At 41.5% G+C, this 17,287-nt stretch overlaps 3 protein-coding genes across 3 annotated transcripts; all 3 read right to left on the reverse strand.

Moving 5' to 3' along the window:
• Window positions 1-44: 44 nt before the first annotated feature.
• Window positions 45-2,319, reverse strand: LOC137888649 (stromal membrane-associated protein 1-like). The gene is made up of 6 exons (XM_068732081.1): window positions 2,053-2,319; window positions 1,434-1,567; window positions 768-853; window positions 609-684; window positions 416-478; window positions 45-308 (listed from the first exon to the last, which is right to left on the reverse strand). The coding sequence occupies exons 1-6, from the start codon at window positions 2,168-2,170 to the stop codon at window positions 207-209; spliced, it is 579 nt and encodes a 192-aa protein (XP_068588182.1). The 5' UTR covers window positions 2,171-2,319; the 3' UTR covers window positions 45-206.
• A 210-nt stretch (window positions 2,320-2,529) lies between these two features.
• LOC137888648 (centromere protein K-like) lies at window positions 2,530-6,157 on the reverse strand. The gene is made up of 10 exons (XM_068732080.1): window positions 6,088-6,157; window positions 5,735-5,830; window positions 5,540-5,596; window positions 4,762-4,825; window positions 4,453-4,499; window positions 4,276-4,358; window positions 4,059-4,157; window positions 3,721-3,856; window positions 3,581-3,634; window positions 2,530-3,211 (listed from the first exon to the last, which is right to left on the reverse strand). Exons 1-10 carry the CDS (start codon window positions 6,088-6,090, stop codon window positions 3,056-3,058), a joined length of 795 nt encoding a protein of 264 aa, XP_068588181.1. The 5' UTR covers window positions 6,091-6,157; the 3' UTR covers window positions 2,530-3,055.
• Window positions 6,158-10,970: 4,813 nt separating this feature from the next.
• LOC137888650 (transcription factor LBX1-like) lies at window positions 10,971-13,631 on the reverse strand. The gene is made up of 2 exons (XM_068732082.1): window positions 12,987-13,631; window positions 10,971-12,464 (listed from the first exon to the last, which is right to left on the reverse strand). Exons 1-2 carry the CDS (start codon window positions 13,312-13,314, stop codon window positions 11,977-11,979), a joined length of 816 nt encoding a protein of 271 aa, XP_068588183.1. The 5' UTR covers window positions 13,315-13,631; the 3' UTR covers window positions 10,971-11,976.
• Between the last annotated feature and the right edge of the window lie 3,656 nt (window positions 13,632-17,287).

The raw sequence follows: 17,287 nt of genomic DNA on the forward strand, positions 1-17,287 counted from the left end.
GCATCACACATACAGTAAGATTAAACACAAACCAGTGCTCTGAAATCACACAGCTCCGCTAGCACCATAAAACCTCCACACTCCCGGCTCAACGACTTTATAGTCATCCGCTCATTTATTGGAATTGGCAATAAAAAGGAAAACAATTACAAGCGGAAAACTTACTTAGCCGGATTCCATAAATATCGTAGACTGAGGCAGCACATTCACGAGACACATCTGAGACACTCACCGAGGCCGAGGAGGTTCACAGAGGGTTCTGAAGTCTTAGCGGGGCTGGTTCTGGGAGCTGGCCTGGACTCTTCGCTCTAACGGTCGTTAAAATAAATGAAATAAGTGAGGAAAACTCCGTACGGGACGAACATGATGCTGAGGAGGACGTCCATACAGCAGCTCTACTGTGAGAGACACTTGCCTTGGTGTAGGAGGACACCTTGCCTCCTCTGTCAGGCTCCCTCTCCTTCTTACCGTCTTTCGGCTAAAAAAACAAACAAACAAAGGACAGCTGATGCCAGCTTGAACAGCGTGTGTGTAAAAGTGTGTACACTACCTTTAAAAGCATGTACAATAGATCCATTTAGTATATTTTTTAAATAGTGGATACATACACTGCTCCCATTGGTCACATTCTTGCTGTAGTATTTCTTCTTCTCATATTTATCCCTGATGAAGAATTCCACAGCTCTTAGGTCAGAGTTAAGTGAAAAGTGAACAGCTTCAGTACAGACAGTGTTGTGTTAGGTGAGCCTGCTGATAGTGAAGGATACTGGTCTGTTTGAGGTCTTCTGAAGCTTTCTGGAAGGTTTGCCTCATAAAGCTGCCTGGCGTTGGTGTTACCCATATCCTGTATACTCTACAGAGGAAAGGACAGACAGAGAGGTTTATAGACATCAGAGGCTGGTAATATAAATGCCTGCTTAAATATTTCAAGGGACACTCAATTCAATTAGCACACGATGATTAGTCTGCTCATCAAGGAGAGCAACACTCAAGCAACAGCTCATGGAAGACATATTTATCAAACGTTTCAGGCACTTTTGCATTAAAAAGTGTGTCCTAGTCATACTCATAACTCGTATGCTTGTGTTATCAGTGATCTTCTGACCAGCCTAGTGACAGACTATCCGTTTACATTATGGGTTGTAGGATCTGGTGCGTTTGAAGCTTGACTCACATAAAGGACTAAAAGTTAAGATACTCTTGCTAGTTTATTGAGAGGACCGCTTCATAATAAGTGTGCAGCTGTGTCACAGGTCTGAGGATTCGAAGAGGAAAGTAGTCGTCAGTAGAGGACAGATGAGCCCGAGTAGAAGGATGCTGAAATCAATCTCCTTACGTCCAATACGACAAAGATTTTTGCAATAATGTCTCGCAAAAACGATTTAAACCGATTTATAAAAAGCACCGTCTTCTGTAGTAGAACCACACAGTACCTGGATTTGTTCTGAAGTCCATTGGTCCAGGTTGACTGACTTGACTCTGGATATGTGAACTCCCAGGTTCCTGTGGATGCCAGCACACCGGATGCACATGAATACTCCCAGATTCCAGGATGCCCATCTTGGACCTGAAAACGCAAAACAACAACCAAAAGCAGCATTGTGATTCGATTACGGAGGGATGTCTGAAGAAGAAAAACATAAAACATGCAGGATCTTGAAGTGACTTTAAGTGGCAGAAGCGAGCTCTGCATTCTTTACCGATGACCTAACGTGAGGACCAGAGTGGAGCTCCTGTGGAGAACCTCCCCCCCCCGGTTGTTCAACACTCGTGGAACCCGACAGAAGAGCTGAACGGCGGCGTTACGGGAGAGGCGGTGTGTGGAGCTCGTGTAGATTTTAGAGAAGTTAGCGTGCTAGTTAGCCACTTTAGTTTAGCTTCAGGGGATGTCAGCTGACTAGCTTGAGCCAGTTACCCACTAGCGAGTTAGCTCAGCTAAGCTAACCGACCCAGATGCTACACAGTCAGAGCGCGCTCGCGACGGATTCGGAGTGGAGATGTGAACTCTGTGAAGTTGAATTTGTTTAAAAGTCGAGAGTGTGAGTGTCGCACCTTTAGCCTCGCAGTCGGCGCAGTACTTGTTGTCTTCCTCTCTCAGCATTTTGGACAGGATGGCCTGGTGCTGCTCGTTGAGTTTCTGGGCCTTCTCTCTCTCCGAGCGGGTCGCCATGGTTACGGCTTAAGTTGGACTCCTTTGATAAAAAAACAACTCTACTTTAAATCAGTCGCGAATCGAATTAAGTGTCTCATAAAAGACACTTAATCGGAGCGATGAACGCCTCAGAGCGAGATGTGAAAACACCCGGAACCGGAATCCCGTCTCCGCCCACAAGACCGCTAACGCTGACGCGGCGGATGCATCTGATTGGACGACAGTTATGACGTCATCTGACGCACAAAGTTGCTCGTGAAGTATGTTGTACATCGTCTGCACTAAAAGTTGCTCCACCGGTGTCACATAAATAATTACATGAACCACGAGGAGACAATCAGAGACCCCTGATGTTTTTTTTAACAAAACTCAACATCTGCAGTTCACAACTTTATTGAACATGAAAATATATACAAACAAAAACAACAAGTCAGCCTTTGGGTACCTGGAGGCTTCAAAAAGGCCCATTATAAGCAACTCAAGCATCTTTAAATGAACTTTATAGTGAAAAACACAAACTTACATTCCTCATTGATGAACAGCTATGGAAATATGTACTTAAGAGAACATTATATGAGTTTACACAAAGTTGAGACTTAAATGTAGGAGTTCTCAGATGTTTTAAAGGACCCATGGTTACTCTGTACAACTGTAAAAACAATACTTGTGAAATTGGGAAAGTCACTCATTTAATAATCACACTTCATTATATCGCTAACCTCACATCTTTCCCAGCAGTTAGTCTTCACATGAGCTCACACACACACACACACACACACACACACACACACACACACACACACACACACACACACACACACACACACACACACACACACACACATCATGATGGCACTATTAGAAACACGAGCAGGTAAGTGGTACTGAAGATGCCCGAGAGCCTCAGCAGAAGGTTTCCAGGCGGATCTTGAAGTGGTTCTCTTGGTGCCTCACTGCAATGCCGTAGCGGAGCAGCATCTCCGTGTACGGTGGCCAGAAGGTGTGGTCCATCGTCACGTAGGGGTCGTGTGGTGTGTTCAGGACCTTGTTCATGAGCAGCTGTGGGGGAACGGAGGGAGATGGATGTTCAGTAAGGGGCGATACAACCTATAGAGTATGCAGGTAGGCCTTTACAAACAGACAGTTCAATAGATGTTTGATTTGTGCTTCTTTCTCCACCTGACAAACACACGAGCAGCACTGAGAGCTGGACCATGACGACCTCACCGTACGTCTTTATTAAGCATCTCTAGACCTCAAACTCAACGGGACGGAGAGAATAAGATGCAACTATTCACTGTCATCGGAAAAAATAAGTTATAGTCTAGTCTTGCTTTATATATTACAGCAATAACCAACAACAAACACACACATACCAGCTCCTTCTCCATCACATACCCATTGATTATGTAGAGCATCAAAACCCACCTCAAGAATTTCATTAAGTGAAATCAAGTCTTCATCTAAGTCCTGGGTGATGTTCTGAAAACACAAACAAGAGATGGTGATCGGCTCTGGTGTAGCAACGGCGCAGGGTTGACATGTTGACACAGAGCAGGCCGCTGCACCTTCTTCTTCCTGTTGGTACTGGATTCATTCTGAGGCAGAGGGACGTGCTTCTCCAGTATGTCGCCCAGAGACTCCATCAACCTCTCCTGGTAGACCTTCAATTTATGGATTTTCGCCTTGGTGTCCTGCAGTATACTGTGGAATGCACATGTCAACACAAACACACACAGAAGTTAGTTCATACAAACAGCGCTCAGAGTTAAACTTATGTACGCTTCAGTGCTCTTGTATGTGTTTGTGCTGGTAAATGAGCATTGTGCCTTCTTTAATAAAGTAAATGTGTTTTGCTGCCCTCTAGTGGCGATACACCTCAACGCTTGAACTCCTGGACGCTCACCTTTGCTCCGATAATTTCCCCTTTTCCGTTTGAAGTCGTTCAACGTGGTCGTTGGCAGCGATCAGCGCCTGCTTCTTCTCCTCCAACCACTTCTGTTCACTAAAATACATCGACGTTCAGAACAACACACTGAGCGAAACAAATGAAACAAGTGTCTTCCATTCACTTCTGAGGAGCATTCATGTGCTCTGAGAAGAGAACTAAAAGATGTACGCACAGCTCTTTAGTTTCTCTCAGTTTGTCTCGCTTTGCTTCATGGCAAGAAACCACCATCTCCAGTTCAGAGCACAGCTTGAGCATCTGTGGGAAACAACGTGGGGAAATGGATCACATGACTAGAAGTGAATTTAAATAGGAAGCATTCTTCAGTGCTACACTTCACACACAGACATACCTCCTCTTTTCCAGCTTGAAGTAAAACTTCTGAATTTGAAATCAGCACTGGATGGAGCACAAACAAATACACAAATACTATGAATACATTTCTGAAATGATAATTTTGCAGACATTAGATACGGGAATGGGAAAGCCTGGAATCACAATTTAAATAAAGTTACAAAGTCTGAAAGGAAATCTTGATTCAAACGGTTTCTTTTTGAAATGCAGAATGAGGTTAACTGTAACTCTGTGGGACTGATGTGTGATATTTTACACTTATATTTCGTTACTGTTCAGCTTCTATCGGTGTGAACAGAGGACTTACATTCTGGCTCCACAGTCAGCCACTGCTTCAGCTCAGCTTCTGTTGCCACCAGTCGATTCACTGCCTGATGGACAATATTCACACATTAAACACAGTTATGAAGGCTATTGATGAGTTATTGAGTTATTTACAGACACCAATATCACACCTGATGAATGTAAAACAAACGAGCCGACAATATTTAGTCAAATATGACGAGGAATATAAATTCAAACATAAACTATGGTTTAGTGTTAGTTGGTACATCTGTGCCAACAGGTGAGGACGAGGTGGTTCAGGTTAGCCTGAGGAGATGCTGTTTGTTTTTCTATGATGTCATACCTTTAGGGACGCACAGCATGTGTGATGCAGCAGAAAACGAGGATGCTGCATTATTCCTAAACGTTTATAACATACGTGTGGTTTGTTATTTCCCTCTTCCCATTGAGAAAAAGCCTCTTCGACAGCTCTCTCATTTTTATGATTTGAGTTGCCAGGTTTGATGAGCTTTCTATGGCTGTGGAAGCCCTTCCCTCCGCTCCATCAGTGTGTTGCCTCATTGATTGTTGATAAGTCAGATATTTATTGGTTATTTTGCTTGTCTCTGTAAAGACCTTTGATGTACGTCATGCGTACAATAAAGGGCTGTATGAACATGACGTTATGAAGATATTATAAGTCATTTAAAGCAACACCGACTTCAGGGTCGTTGTTCCATGTCTTCCATGTCGTCATCAGTAACATTGATACAAAGATTATCTATGAAGTGAAAAGTACAGCAATGAACATTCAGTCTCACCTGCTCCTGAGGATTCTCACAGAACTCTGGTTCACACAGAATGATCTCATTCTGAAGCTGAAGACACACACACACACACACACACACACACACACACACACACACACACACACACACACACACACACAGTTAGAACCTCCATTGCACATCCACTGGCTAGTTGGAGAAGGACGGCCTGGCTGGACATCAGCTTACCTTCTCCAGCTGAGCGAACTGCTCCTCGCACTGGTCCATCAGCTCGCTCTGCGCAGCCTCAGACAGCTGCGCCTGGCTGCCTAGCTTCACCTCAGCCTGAACACGGAAACATAAATAAATAAAATAGACAAACACAGAGTCGATGTTAAGCTTCTGAATGCTCCGCACAGCACGGACACGTTCGCTCCAGTGCCTGGGTGAGGATTCATGCTAGCTCCCGTTAGCAGGACCCGATGTTCTCGGCAGTTAATGTGAAAACATCTCACTTTACGTTGTACATGTTTACATATTTACATATTTACATGTTTACATGTTTGCGCTACACGAATTAGTCAGAAGAAATCCAGTCTCACCATAATGTGTGATTTCTTTTCGCCGCAACACGGAAACCAACAACAACAACAGACGCTCCTTTTTCAAAATACCGCCAACACTGATGACGTAGCGTCTGCGACAGAAGGGGGGAGTGCTGAGGAGCGTCGACGCTGCGCTGCACTGCGCATGTTCGGCGCGGTCTCCAAAACTGAACTCGCAGATATGCAGATTAGATTATTTTTTTTATTGTAGGTGGCTTAAATAACAAAAGTAAAATAAATATTCAAACAAATTGTAACCTACGTAAATATAACTTTGAGGTACTTTATCTCCATTACAATAATGTGACAGCTAGTTATAGCTAGTTACTAGTTACTAGTTACTTTAAAGCTGAAGATTGTTCATACAAAAGCGTATTCTCATTTAGTTGATGCATTAGTAATAATACTTCAACATTGTAACACAAAGGGGCCATTTAGTATTTGACTTTATATACTTTAATTACATTCTGAAGATAATACTTCTGCACGTTCACTTAATAAAGGGTTAAAATACCAGACTACTGATTAACAGATCAAAACTCAGTCGGTCCTTTTCCACCACTGCTTAACATTAGGTTACACATAGGCTAGAATTTAATATAAATATGCTGCAGTATTGTGACACCAGAGCACTATTATTATCCTGAACATGGTATTACTGGCTCTTGAATACAATATTAATACTGATATTAAGCCTGATATTTAGAAGCAAGTTCTTACCCAAATCAAACTCAATTACCAAGAATGCAACAGATTTTCAGATCAAAGCAAAATTGAATGAATTGTCTTTGGGAGACACAGACATTACCATTTGATTCAGATTTAATCTCCACCATCATCTTATCACATTTCATATTTTGGTTTTGCAGTGATTTGTTTTCCTTTCTTTATAGTAGTCTAATGCCTTCACCGCTTGTAGTTTATATACATTACATTTCTTCTCATTATTGTATATTAAATATTACACAATCTGTACGTTTTATTTTTAGAGAGAGAGAAATAGGAACATCAGTACTACTTAGCAGTATTTATTTTTCTGTAAATACACATTTTATTTAGATATACTTTTCAAAATGCACACAAACACACACACCTACACACACACACACACACACACACACACGCACACGCACACGCACACACGCACGCACACACGCACCATGGCTGGTTAACTGCTCAGTGGAGTACACTGTCCTGTGAACACCAGCAGGTGTCTCTCTATTTCTGTCTCCTCGGCGGCCGTTTGACTCTCGTCATCGTCTCGTTGTCTGTTTGTACCTGTGGTTTATTCCTCTATATTGTTCAGAGGTTGTTTTTTTGCTCTATGCCACTAATACATTAAAATCATTGCTTTTATCTTGTAACTTTTCCACCTGAGCTCATATTTATAAAATGTTTGTCTTTATTTTATTCTACATCTACACCCATATTTATCTGTAATATGTTCTATTATAAATTGTATTCATGTGCTGCTAATGATGTTTATTTTGTCTATGCAACTTCTCTTTAATTTCTTGATTTGCATCATTGATAAATAAATATGAAGCTCTTCATGTTGATGCAGTTTTGACCAAAGGACGAAGTGTTTATCATGCAAAACACATTTCAAGAGAAACACGTTAATATCAAAGAACAGAAAGCTGGAGAGCTTAATGCATAAACACATTCTCTTTTTTATCATTCTGTAACATCTATCGTCCCTCAAACTATGACTGTGAGGCAGGTCAACGAGGTGCCGTCTGTGAAATGCTTTGCTTATTTCATTTCATCTTTATTTTTACATAATTGAGAGTTAAAATATGTCCAGAACACATCAGATAATCTGCATCTCTGTCTGTCTCTTTCTCTTTATTCATAAGACAAACAGACCTGAAGGTTTGCTGTGGTTGTAATGATATCAGAGCATTTGTTGTAGAGAAGCTGGATGAACAGAACAGCAGCAGTAATAGTTTGTATATATTTACTGATTATTTCCCCGCTATATGTTTTCAAGCTACATCCCCAAAGATCACATAGCCTGGATTATTTGAATGATCAACTAGAATTTGATTAATATGCAAATTTCCAAACAAACTGTTCCATTTGAGCCTTCAGCGCAGCCTAATTAATCAACAGTTAAAGGAAATTAATACATACATCAATTCTGTCAGGAACATGCTTAGTTCAATCGCCCGTAAAATTGAAGTTTGAAGTATTAACTGGCTCCACAGGAAGGCTATGATTAAAACTCTGCAATTCAGGCAATCCAGCCAAATATAAAGCCATTTACAGATCTTCTTTTTAATACTTATTTAATAGTAATAATAATAACCAAAAGCATAACAATACTTGGTTATGGTTGTTTATAACCCTTTTCTGCTATTTTTGAGAAGACAAACTGGAAACATGAAACTAATTAATGCATTTAAACGCTTCTCTTTACTGCTGTCACTCGACCAGCGTCTCAAATATTAATTCACACTTTGCACCTGAGACTCTTTTCCACAAGGTGCAAATAATAATAAAGTAGAGAGAGAGCGAGAGAGAGAGAGAGAGAGAGAGAGCGAGAGAGAGAGAAAAAGAGAGAGAGAGAGAGAGAGAGAGAGAGAGAGAGAGAGAGAGACTGTGTTAAAGAAGGGGAGGGGAGGAGATGGAGAGAGAGAGAGAGAGAGAGAGAGAGAGAGAGAGAGAGAGAGAGAGAGAGAGAGAGAGAGGGAGAGAGAGAGAGAGAGAGAGAGAGAGAGAGAGGGCTGTTCTATTGTTTCAGTAGGGACTCATGCATCAAACTTCAATTTTCCGGACGATTGAAGTAGTGATTTTTTCCATCTTGAAGTGAAATACTGAAATACACTTAAGACCTCCAGATTAATTACCACGAAGTGGTCCCACAGACTGTAGTATTACTTATCGCAGGGCCTCCTGACAAGCCCTCATAAAATAAGCAAGTGAAATCCATAAACTTAGCCTGCCTTAACACTCTCTCCCTTCATAAATATGCTTGATTCAGAATAGTCTGACACACACACACACACACACACACACACACACACACACACACACACACACACACACACACACACACACACAGGGTTGTAATATACACCTCAAAACAAAGGATTGTTTTTTAGAAATAACTTTTAAATTGACATGTTTGCAAGTCAATTTACAAAATAATCTAATTTAATGAAATGTTTCTTTCCTTTGATGAACTAAACATGAATACATATGAATTAAAGGCAAACACTCGACCCCCTGTTTAGCATTAATAAGGATAAACTTAACATGGTAAATGGTTTGTAACACACTATAATGCAGTATTAATGCATGCAGATATTTAAAATGTTTATTGATGGGCAGTATTCGTTAACAACTCCAGCTTCTCTTTTGAAAGCAGATTTTACATTATTACAGCTGTGTTTTATTATGTTGTCAATATTTATCTGTGTATTCAGCGTCCTTCATTGTTGGAGTCCACGTGGAGGTTTAGCTGTTGACAAACACATTAATAAGCGCTTATATCTGCCTGCAATTACATTATAATGTGTTATAAACAATTTAAAAAATACTACTTAAAAATGCTAAATAGGGGGATTAAAGCAAAGCGTTTCTGAATTATACATTTTTATAGGACTAATTTGTCTACAGAGAATTGACAATAGCTTTAGCCATATAAGTGCTTTAAGTCTATAAACGTATTCAGGTTGTCCTGAAATAAAAGTAGAAAAAATAAAATAAAGAAAACGCCAGCACGATAAAAGAAGAAGACAGGCCTACTTATCATTCCTGTGAACAAAGTGAGTTAAACGGGAGCTACAGTCTCTCTGCCTCACATCATGTTTTCAGCTTCATTAAACTCCTTAAAGACAAAAGAAATAAAGAAGCAGAAGGAGAAAGAAGAGATGAGAAGAAAGCAAACAAAGGAGCGCCTAACCAGACTTTGGCATAAATGTCACAGTCTCAACTCTTTATGGCTCCCTACTTAACATTAAAAACACTTCCAACAAAATCCATTTCTTGTTTAGAAAACGTTCTTGGACAGAAGTCAAACATATTATTCCAGAGCTAAAAAGCGGAGAAAGACAAGCGGCGCACAGAAAAGGGGCAGTTTCATTGTAATTCATTGACTTGTTCAAAACGCCAGGCAAAGAAAAGGGCTAGACATTAATAGCTGCAGATGCCCTCGTGAAGGGAGCCTCTATGTAGGCATTATGGCCTTTGTTCGCACCCAGTTAAACTGTTTAAAAGGAGGGTTAACTCAATCCATCAAATTGTCTAAAATTGTGAGGAAATTTCAAAAACCATATGGCCTCCAAACGTTTGCGTCCTTTTTGTGCGGTGGGACACACTTGTCTCAGTATTGCTGCCTGCGGGGGACCGGCCCTGCTCCTTTGTGGCTCGTCCCATCAGGGAACGCTGCTCATTTGTCCCCACTTTTCATGCTTTACGCTCAAAATTACGGCCCAGTCCCACAGAACAAAAAAGCTCTATAAAAGCCTGGAGAAACTGGCCCAAAACTTTGTGTTTTTGTGGCATCCGCGTCTTTTTCCCCCCCCCGGCACCAGATTTGTGTTTCTCACATAAATTTTTGCAACGAATGGAGAAACACGTCTGAGGGTCAAGAAGCCACGATACGCATTTAGCACGTGAAAGGAGATGTGAGATTCCGGGCCACAAAATGTTTAGAGCATCCTAGTAGAAAGGAACACAAAGGGGCAGAATAGTTCAGTATAATAACTCTGAACAGGCCGCTTTGATGGGCGAACACGCCCACATTTTGGCAGGGAGAGCGTGTTTCTTAAATGTCTTTTTTTTGTCCTCACTATAGAAAAAAAAATCCAGACTATTATATCCATAATAAAAAAAAAACCTCAATATTAATTCAAGAATTACAACATAAAAGATATATTCAGAAAAGCCATTTTATTCCCATAGTATAGCCTATATACATTACAGTCTGTGCATTGGTTTTTCAAATAATGTCCTGATTTTAGAAAGGCACTTACAGGTGTACAAAACATAACAAATTTATAACTGTAAATCTATTGTATCCAAACAATAAATCTAAAAAGTAGCCTATAGCTCGTCAAAATCACCGCAATATTATTTTTTGTTTCTCGCCGTCGCGTGAGCATTCCCATAACACGTATAACTGTGAATGTCCAAGTTTGCCTTTCCGATTATCATCGTCATCATCATCATCATCATCATCATCATCATCATGCACTGCAGCATCGGGACGCCAAATAAGAAGTGAAGTCGAGGGGGTCCAGTGAGATGAAGAGGAGCAGCAGGAGGAGAGGAGCCGGCAGTGAAGAGATGACTCAACGGCGACGTGGCTCACAGAAAAAACACGAAAACAATTAAATAAAAAATAAAAAAATAAAATAAAGGGAAAATAAATAGATAATGACCACAAATCAAATCATGCATTTACATGCAAAAATATGACAAACTAGAGCACTTTCATTGTGGTGTGTGAGGGTATAGGCCTTATAGCAAAAGCGATAGAACAGGTGTGTGTGTGTGTGTGTGTGTGTGTGTGTGTGTGTGTGTGTGTGTGTGTGTGCGCGTGTGTGCGTGTGTGTGTGTGTGTGTGTGTGTGTGTGTGTGTGTTGGCCTATAGTGTAAAAAAATAATAAGTTACTCATGTCATTATAGACCATATTGCTTTGATTGCAAGAAGTAACAGTTTTCTAATGGATACATTGTAAAATACCACTGCATATTTCTTGTTCTGGGGTCATGCTTCACTATGAATAGGTCTATCTGTCGATATAAAAGTCATTACATTTTGGTACATGTTCTGAGATATGGTATACAATATAAGCAGTAAGTTACAAGTCCTCGGTGGGGTTTTTTTCTATCGTCTTTTTGTGTTTCTCGACCTTCGAGCCCCACGCTGCGCCATCAGTCGTCCACATCAATCTCCACGTCCTCGTCCTCTGAGCACTCTTTACTAGTTGTGTGGTCTGAGAACGGGGACAGCGGCGAGTTCCGCAGTTTCTGAACGAGCTCGAGCTCCTGCTGGCCGCCCCGCTTGGGGGAATCGGCTCGCGGGTGGCCCAGCGTGCCGTTGGCGCATTTTTCCAGGTCCGCCAGCTTGGCGAGCTTCTCCAAGGGGACCTGGCCGACGGCCTTGGCCGACTCCACGTCGGCCTTCATCTCCTCCAGGTCCCGTTTTAGCTTGGCCCTCCGGTTCTGAAACCACGTGATGACCTGCGCGTTCGTCAGGCCCAGCTGCTGCGCGATCTGGTCCCGGTCGGCCGGGGACAGGTACTTCTGGTACAAGAAGCGCTTCTCCAGCTCGTAGATTTGGTGATTGGTGAACGCCGTCCGAGACTTCCGACGCTTCTTCGGAGTGCTCCTCTGACCGAACAGAGTCATGCCGTCCCGGCCTGTGAGGGAGAGACAGAGGCCGAGTGAGAATCAGTGAATCCTTCAGGTGCAGGGCTTCATCCGCACCGCTGCAGTGTGCGCGTAAAAGTGACCTTAACGCAGAAATAGCAATGAACGTGGTCCTGTATATGAAACAGTAAAGCCTTTGGCTCTCATGGGAACGGGTTATTACAAGAATATTACACAGACACCACTGGGACACGTTTAGCACCAGACACGCGAGACCCTTATTATTAAAGAAAAGCGGTGGCGATTTATATCGTGCAGCCATGCCCAGAACATGAACGCGCCTTTGTTCGATCACACATTTCATAAGAAAAATATGCATTCGTGAAAATATTTGCTCCGGCTATTAAACAAGCACATTTAACGAATGAATGGCATGACAGCGTTCCAAATACAAGGTGTTACCAAACGGTGGTTCTGTCTGGTGCAGGCCATTGAATAGTGAGGAAAAAAACAGAGAAACGCCCACAATTAAAAGGGTGAATTTGAACTGTGTTTTTCGGATGGAGATTTACCTTCCGCAGCCTGTAACACGCTAACTTCCAGCCCCTTGAAGGTCTTGCTGGCCAGCTCCTCTAGCGCGCAGAGCGGGGAGGTCTGGTTGAGGAGAGCCCGGCTGGACAGGGGGATGCTGGACGGACGGTGCTTCTCAGAGGACGAAATTAGATGAGCTGTTCCGCAAATTGTATAACTTCGTTTCACAGACGGTTTGTTGAGGATATCCTCGATGCTGAAGGGGGTCAGCGGCTTGTTGGAGTTGGCAGGAGGCGGCAAGTGGTCCAGCGGACTTCGCCTCCTGTTCTCCACTGCATCACATTTGGCCACTTCTTTGGATGTCATCATTGGTTGTGCGCAGAGTTTGTAAAGGACTTCGTTGAAATATTTGTCGGTTAAAAACGAACGATGCTGTCGAGGAAAAAAGTCACATAACAGTTTGGGAGGTAGAAAAAAAATAAACCCCAAAACACTGAGGAGAGAATGAAGAAAAGAAAATCTTATTCCAAAACAGGACGTCTGTAGAGCGTCGATCCTCGGGAGCAGCAAGTCCGCAGGAGTGAGATGCCTCCCTGAAAATGGCGAGGTCCAAAGAGTTGACGATTACTAACAAGTTATCATTGATTGGTAGGTAATCAATTATCTCCAGTGGCACTTTCGCCCTCTTCCCTTTCACTCTTTGACTATGTTGCAGTCCAGTGCGGGGCTTTTTGCGACTGGGGGTGTCCCATTAATTAGGACGCATGGCTGGAAGGAGGAGGAGCCCGGCGGAATTATTATAATGCTTTGTGCTCTTATCATCTTTGGTCTAATTTAGTCGTGTGGCGACATACCAGAATAGGTTTATGGGGTAAATGAGAGGAAGCAGAGGGAGAGGGAGAGCGAGGAAGATGAGGGGACAGATGACGATGCGACGCGTTTTTAAACCATTTTATGCGTAAAACTTAGTTTTTAGTTCAGGGGGAGTTTCTCGGCTTTTACTTTGAGTCATCCCGATGCTGCCAAAAGACGAGTCGACTCAGGCGTTAGCTTAGCTGCAGATAGTCAGAAGGATTTCTTCCCTCGACCCAAAGCGTGGATGATCCTTTGTTTTGTAAAGGTAATGTAGAGCCGGGCCATAGATCAGCTCTGATGATACCTCCTCTGGGGCCGGAGAGAAGGAGCAGCATGCATCCCTCTCAGCAACGCCACAATCCAGGCCGTAACTCAGGCGAAAGGGCTCGTTTTATATCATCCGAGAAATATTTCACCTCCTCTCACGTGTCCCCGCGTCCTCCAGGTTTGACACGATGACTTTATTTTAGTGCTGCTCTGGAGAATGAGCGACACGCTATTTGCATAAGAAAACTAATTTACGCAGCAGGACAAAATATATGATTTTATTTGATCTCATCAAAGCTAAAATAATTTAAATCAGAAGAAGGAAAAAGGTCGTTTTTCATTTCAGTTTTAGTCTCAACTTTATATGTTGATGAAACATTTACTGCAGACAAATAACTGAAGGCAAGTCTGTACTCCGAGCAATTTATTATTATTATTATTGTTATTATTATTATTAATAATTTTAATCTCTATTATGTATCTCGTCTATGCGGTCATTGTGATATATCATATTTATTTACCTGTTCAGGATGTTAATATTGTAATGTTTAGCTTCACGTAAAAAAAATAATTAAATACCAGCAGAGAGATGATACAGGATGAATGCATGGTCGCATTTTAATATTTATCAGGTTATTTATATGTTTATATTATGTATTATTTTATTAAAACATTATATATATTTATATATATATATATATATATATATAATATATATATATATATATATATATATATATATATATATAATCAGACACGTCTTGTTCATTGGTGTCACTTAGCTTAAAGCATTTAGCCGGGCTATTATGACATTATGACATTATTATGACATTATTATGACATTATGCACACGGTTCCGTTAGAGACGTTTTATTTTGCTGCAATTAAACTTTCTGTCATATTTCTGTTAAAACAGCAGAAATTATTTCGACCATATTTTAATTTATTTAGAAGGAGATCTTTGGCTGTCTTCTGAAGTTATGTGTCCAGTTGAACTTTATCAGACTATGAAGGCAGTTTATAAATAATATATATATATATATATATATATATATATATATATATATATATATATATATATATATATATATATATGTATATATTTATATGTATATATTTATATATATATATATATATATATATATATATATATATATATATATTGCTGCTGGAGGGCAGTGAGATCTGGCTTCAGAGGAAACTCTTCTTCTAAATGTTCTTTTGATCTCGTTTCTCTAACATTTGCCAGAAGTTTATTAAAGGTTCCCAATTATTCTCACAAAACCATTTAAAAGTTTTTAAATATAAATAGAAAAATATAACAAAAATAAAAAATATACAGCTGACCAAATGAAGGATCCAGATTAAAACTTACATGCATGCATTTGAACTGGAGTTTAAATAATGCATAAAGTAGAAGTTAATAGAGCAAAATAAATTTACTGGATGAAAAACCCTCTATTGTAGAGGTAATATGTTTAACACACACACACACACACACACACACACACACACACACACACACACACACACACACACACACACACACACACACACACACACAAGCATTAAACATACAACAACAAATGAAGGCTTATTGACATCATAATATCATATTGCACTTTGCCATTCATTTGAATTATTCAAACTATTAAAGGCGTTGAAAGGCTCACAGGTTGTTCCACTGTGGGAGCAAACGATGTCAAATTAAAAGAGATTTCACATTAAAATGAGTGCGTCTCCAGCCGGCTGAGCCGGGCTGGTCCTGGTGCTGGGTCCTGGTGCTGGGTCCTGGTGCTGGGTCCTGGTGCTGGGTCCTGTTTATTAAAGACAGATTTGTGTTGTGGTGTGTCACCATCTCTGGGTCTGGCTTGCCAAGGTCAACGACACGGCCTGCCTCTCCGCTGTCCTTTAGACACAGAACTTAATCTCTTAAGCTACTAGACTGTGCAGGGGACGGTGCACCCCACCCCACCCCACCCCACCCCACCGACTGTCCGGAAGACGACTCTGCCTCGCGCACTATTCGCTCGTGCACTAACGCCTCCTGGTGCGTCGTTTGTCTGCGCTGGAAGGTGTGGTGGACGTCTTTGATGGATGGATTTGTAATAAACCCCCTCAAAAAGCTCTAGTTATCATAACCCAGTCGTGTTATTGTTGAATATTTTCACAGCACATCCTGTAATCTGCCACTTAAATGTATTTACAGAACTCAAGCCCCCTTTTTATTCCCAAGCAGGTGTTGATTTAGGCCTTCCTCACTGCGGTCTGGTGGCTCAAAGCGCCACCCCGCGATACGTGCCGGTGACCTCATGCGGGAGGAGACGCAGCATTCACTGCGGGCTCAGACTGCGATTAGACAGCTGCAGGGGAAACTATCCACATTGTAGCCATTTTATGAGACCCCAAAGATGGGTGTCATGTCTTCCCTCTCCCGAAGGCCCGTCTGTTATCTCACATGACACCCGATATAGAACCAGAGAGGGAGGGGGGGGGGGGGGGGGTGGTTCCGATGTTTCTCTCGGTTAAAACACGTACTGTATAAATCACATGTCATTACCAGAGGTCAGTGGATGAGGAACACAACTGGTTGGTTTCATCGCGAGGGCCGGTCTGGCTGGAGGAGAGAGGATTTATCTAGCGGAGGGATCTCTGGAGAGGCGGCCATATTTTATGTGACTGGAGATGTAATAACAGGCCTCTTACGAACCCCTGACGGCCCGGATTCTCCCGCCTCGCGGTGCTGCAGAACCAGATTTTAATTTTTAGTCGAGACCATAATTACCTGGTTTGGAATACAGTGATGACGAAATAACGTCTCCCAGCAACACACATACTTCACAGAGACTACGTCACTTTTGAAAGAACACATTTTTTCATCTTGAAAATTAAAAGTTTAATTCATAATCACTAATAAGCAACTGAACACACTCGGTATTGTTTTTTTTTTGCTGCTATAACCTCGTTTGGTCTGACCAGCAGCTAATAGTGGCTAATGCTAGGTGGACAGGTTTTTAGTGACGTCATTTAATCAGTGTGCTGATTATATATATATTATCTTCTCTTCGTGTGCTACAACATTTTAAAATGTATTATCAGAACATACACAGTGGCCGCTGCTTCGCTTGCTTTATTAGAGGTAACATGTAGCGCTTAGCTTCATTTAGCATAAACATAAGATGCTCAGTTTAAAGAGTCAATATATCGCCTTAATGCAAAA

The sequence above is a fragment of the Cebidichthys violaceus genome, unplaced genomic scaffold (assembly GCF_023349555.1).
Source record: "Cebidichthys violaceus isolate CVI_PGR_0920_01 unplaced genomic scaffold, fCebVio1.0.p SCAF_562, whole genome shotgun sequence".
Lineage (NCBI taxonomy): Eukaryota > Metazoa > Chordata > Actinopteri > Perciformes > Stichaeidae > Cebidichthys > Cebidichthys violaceus.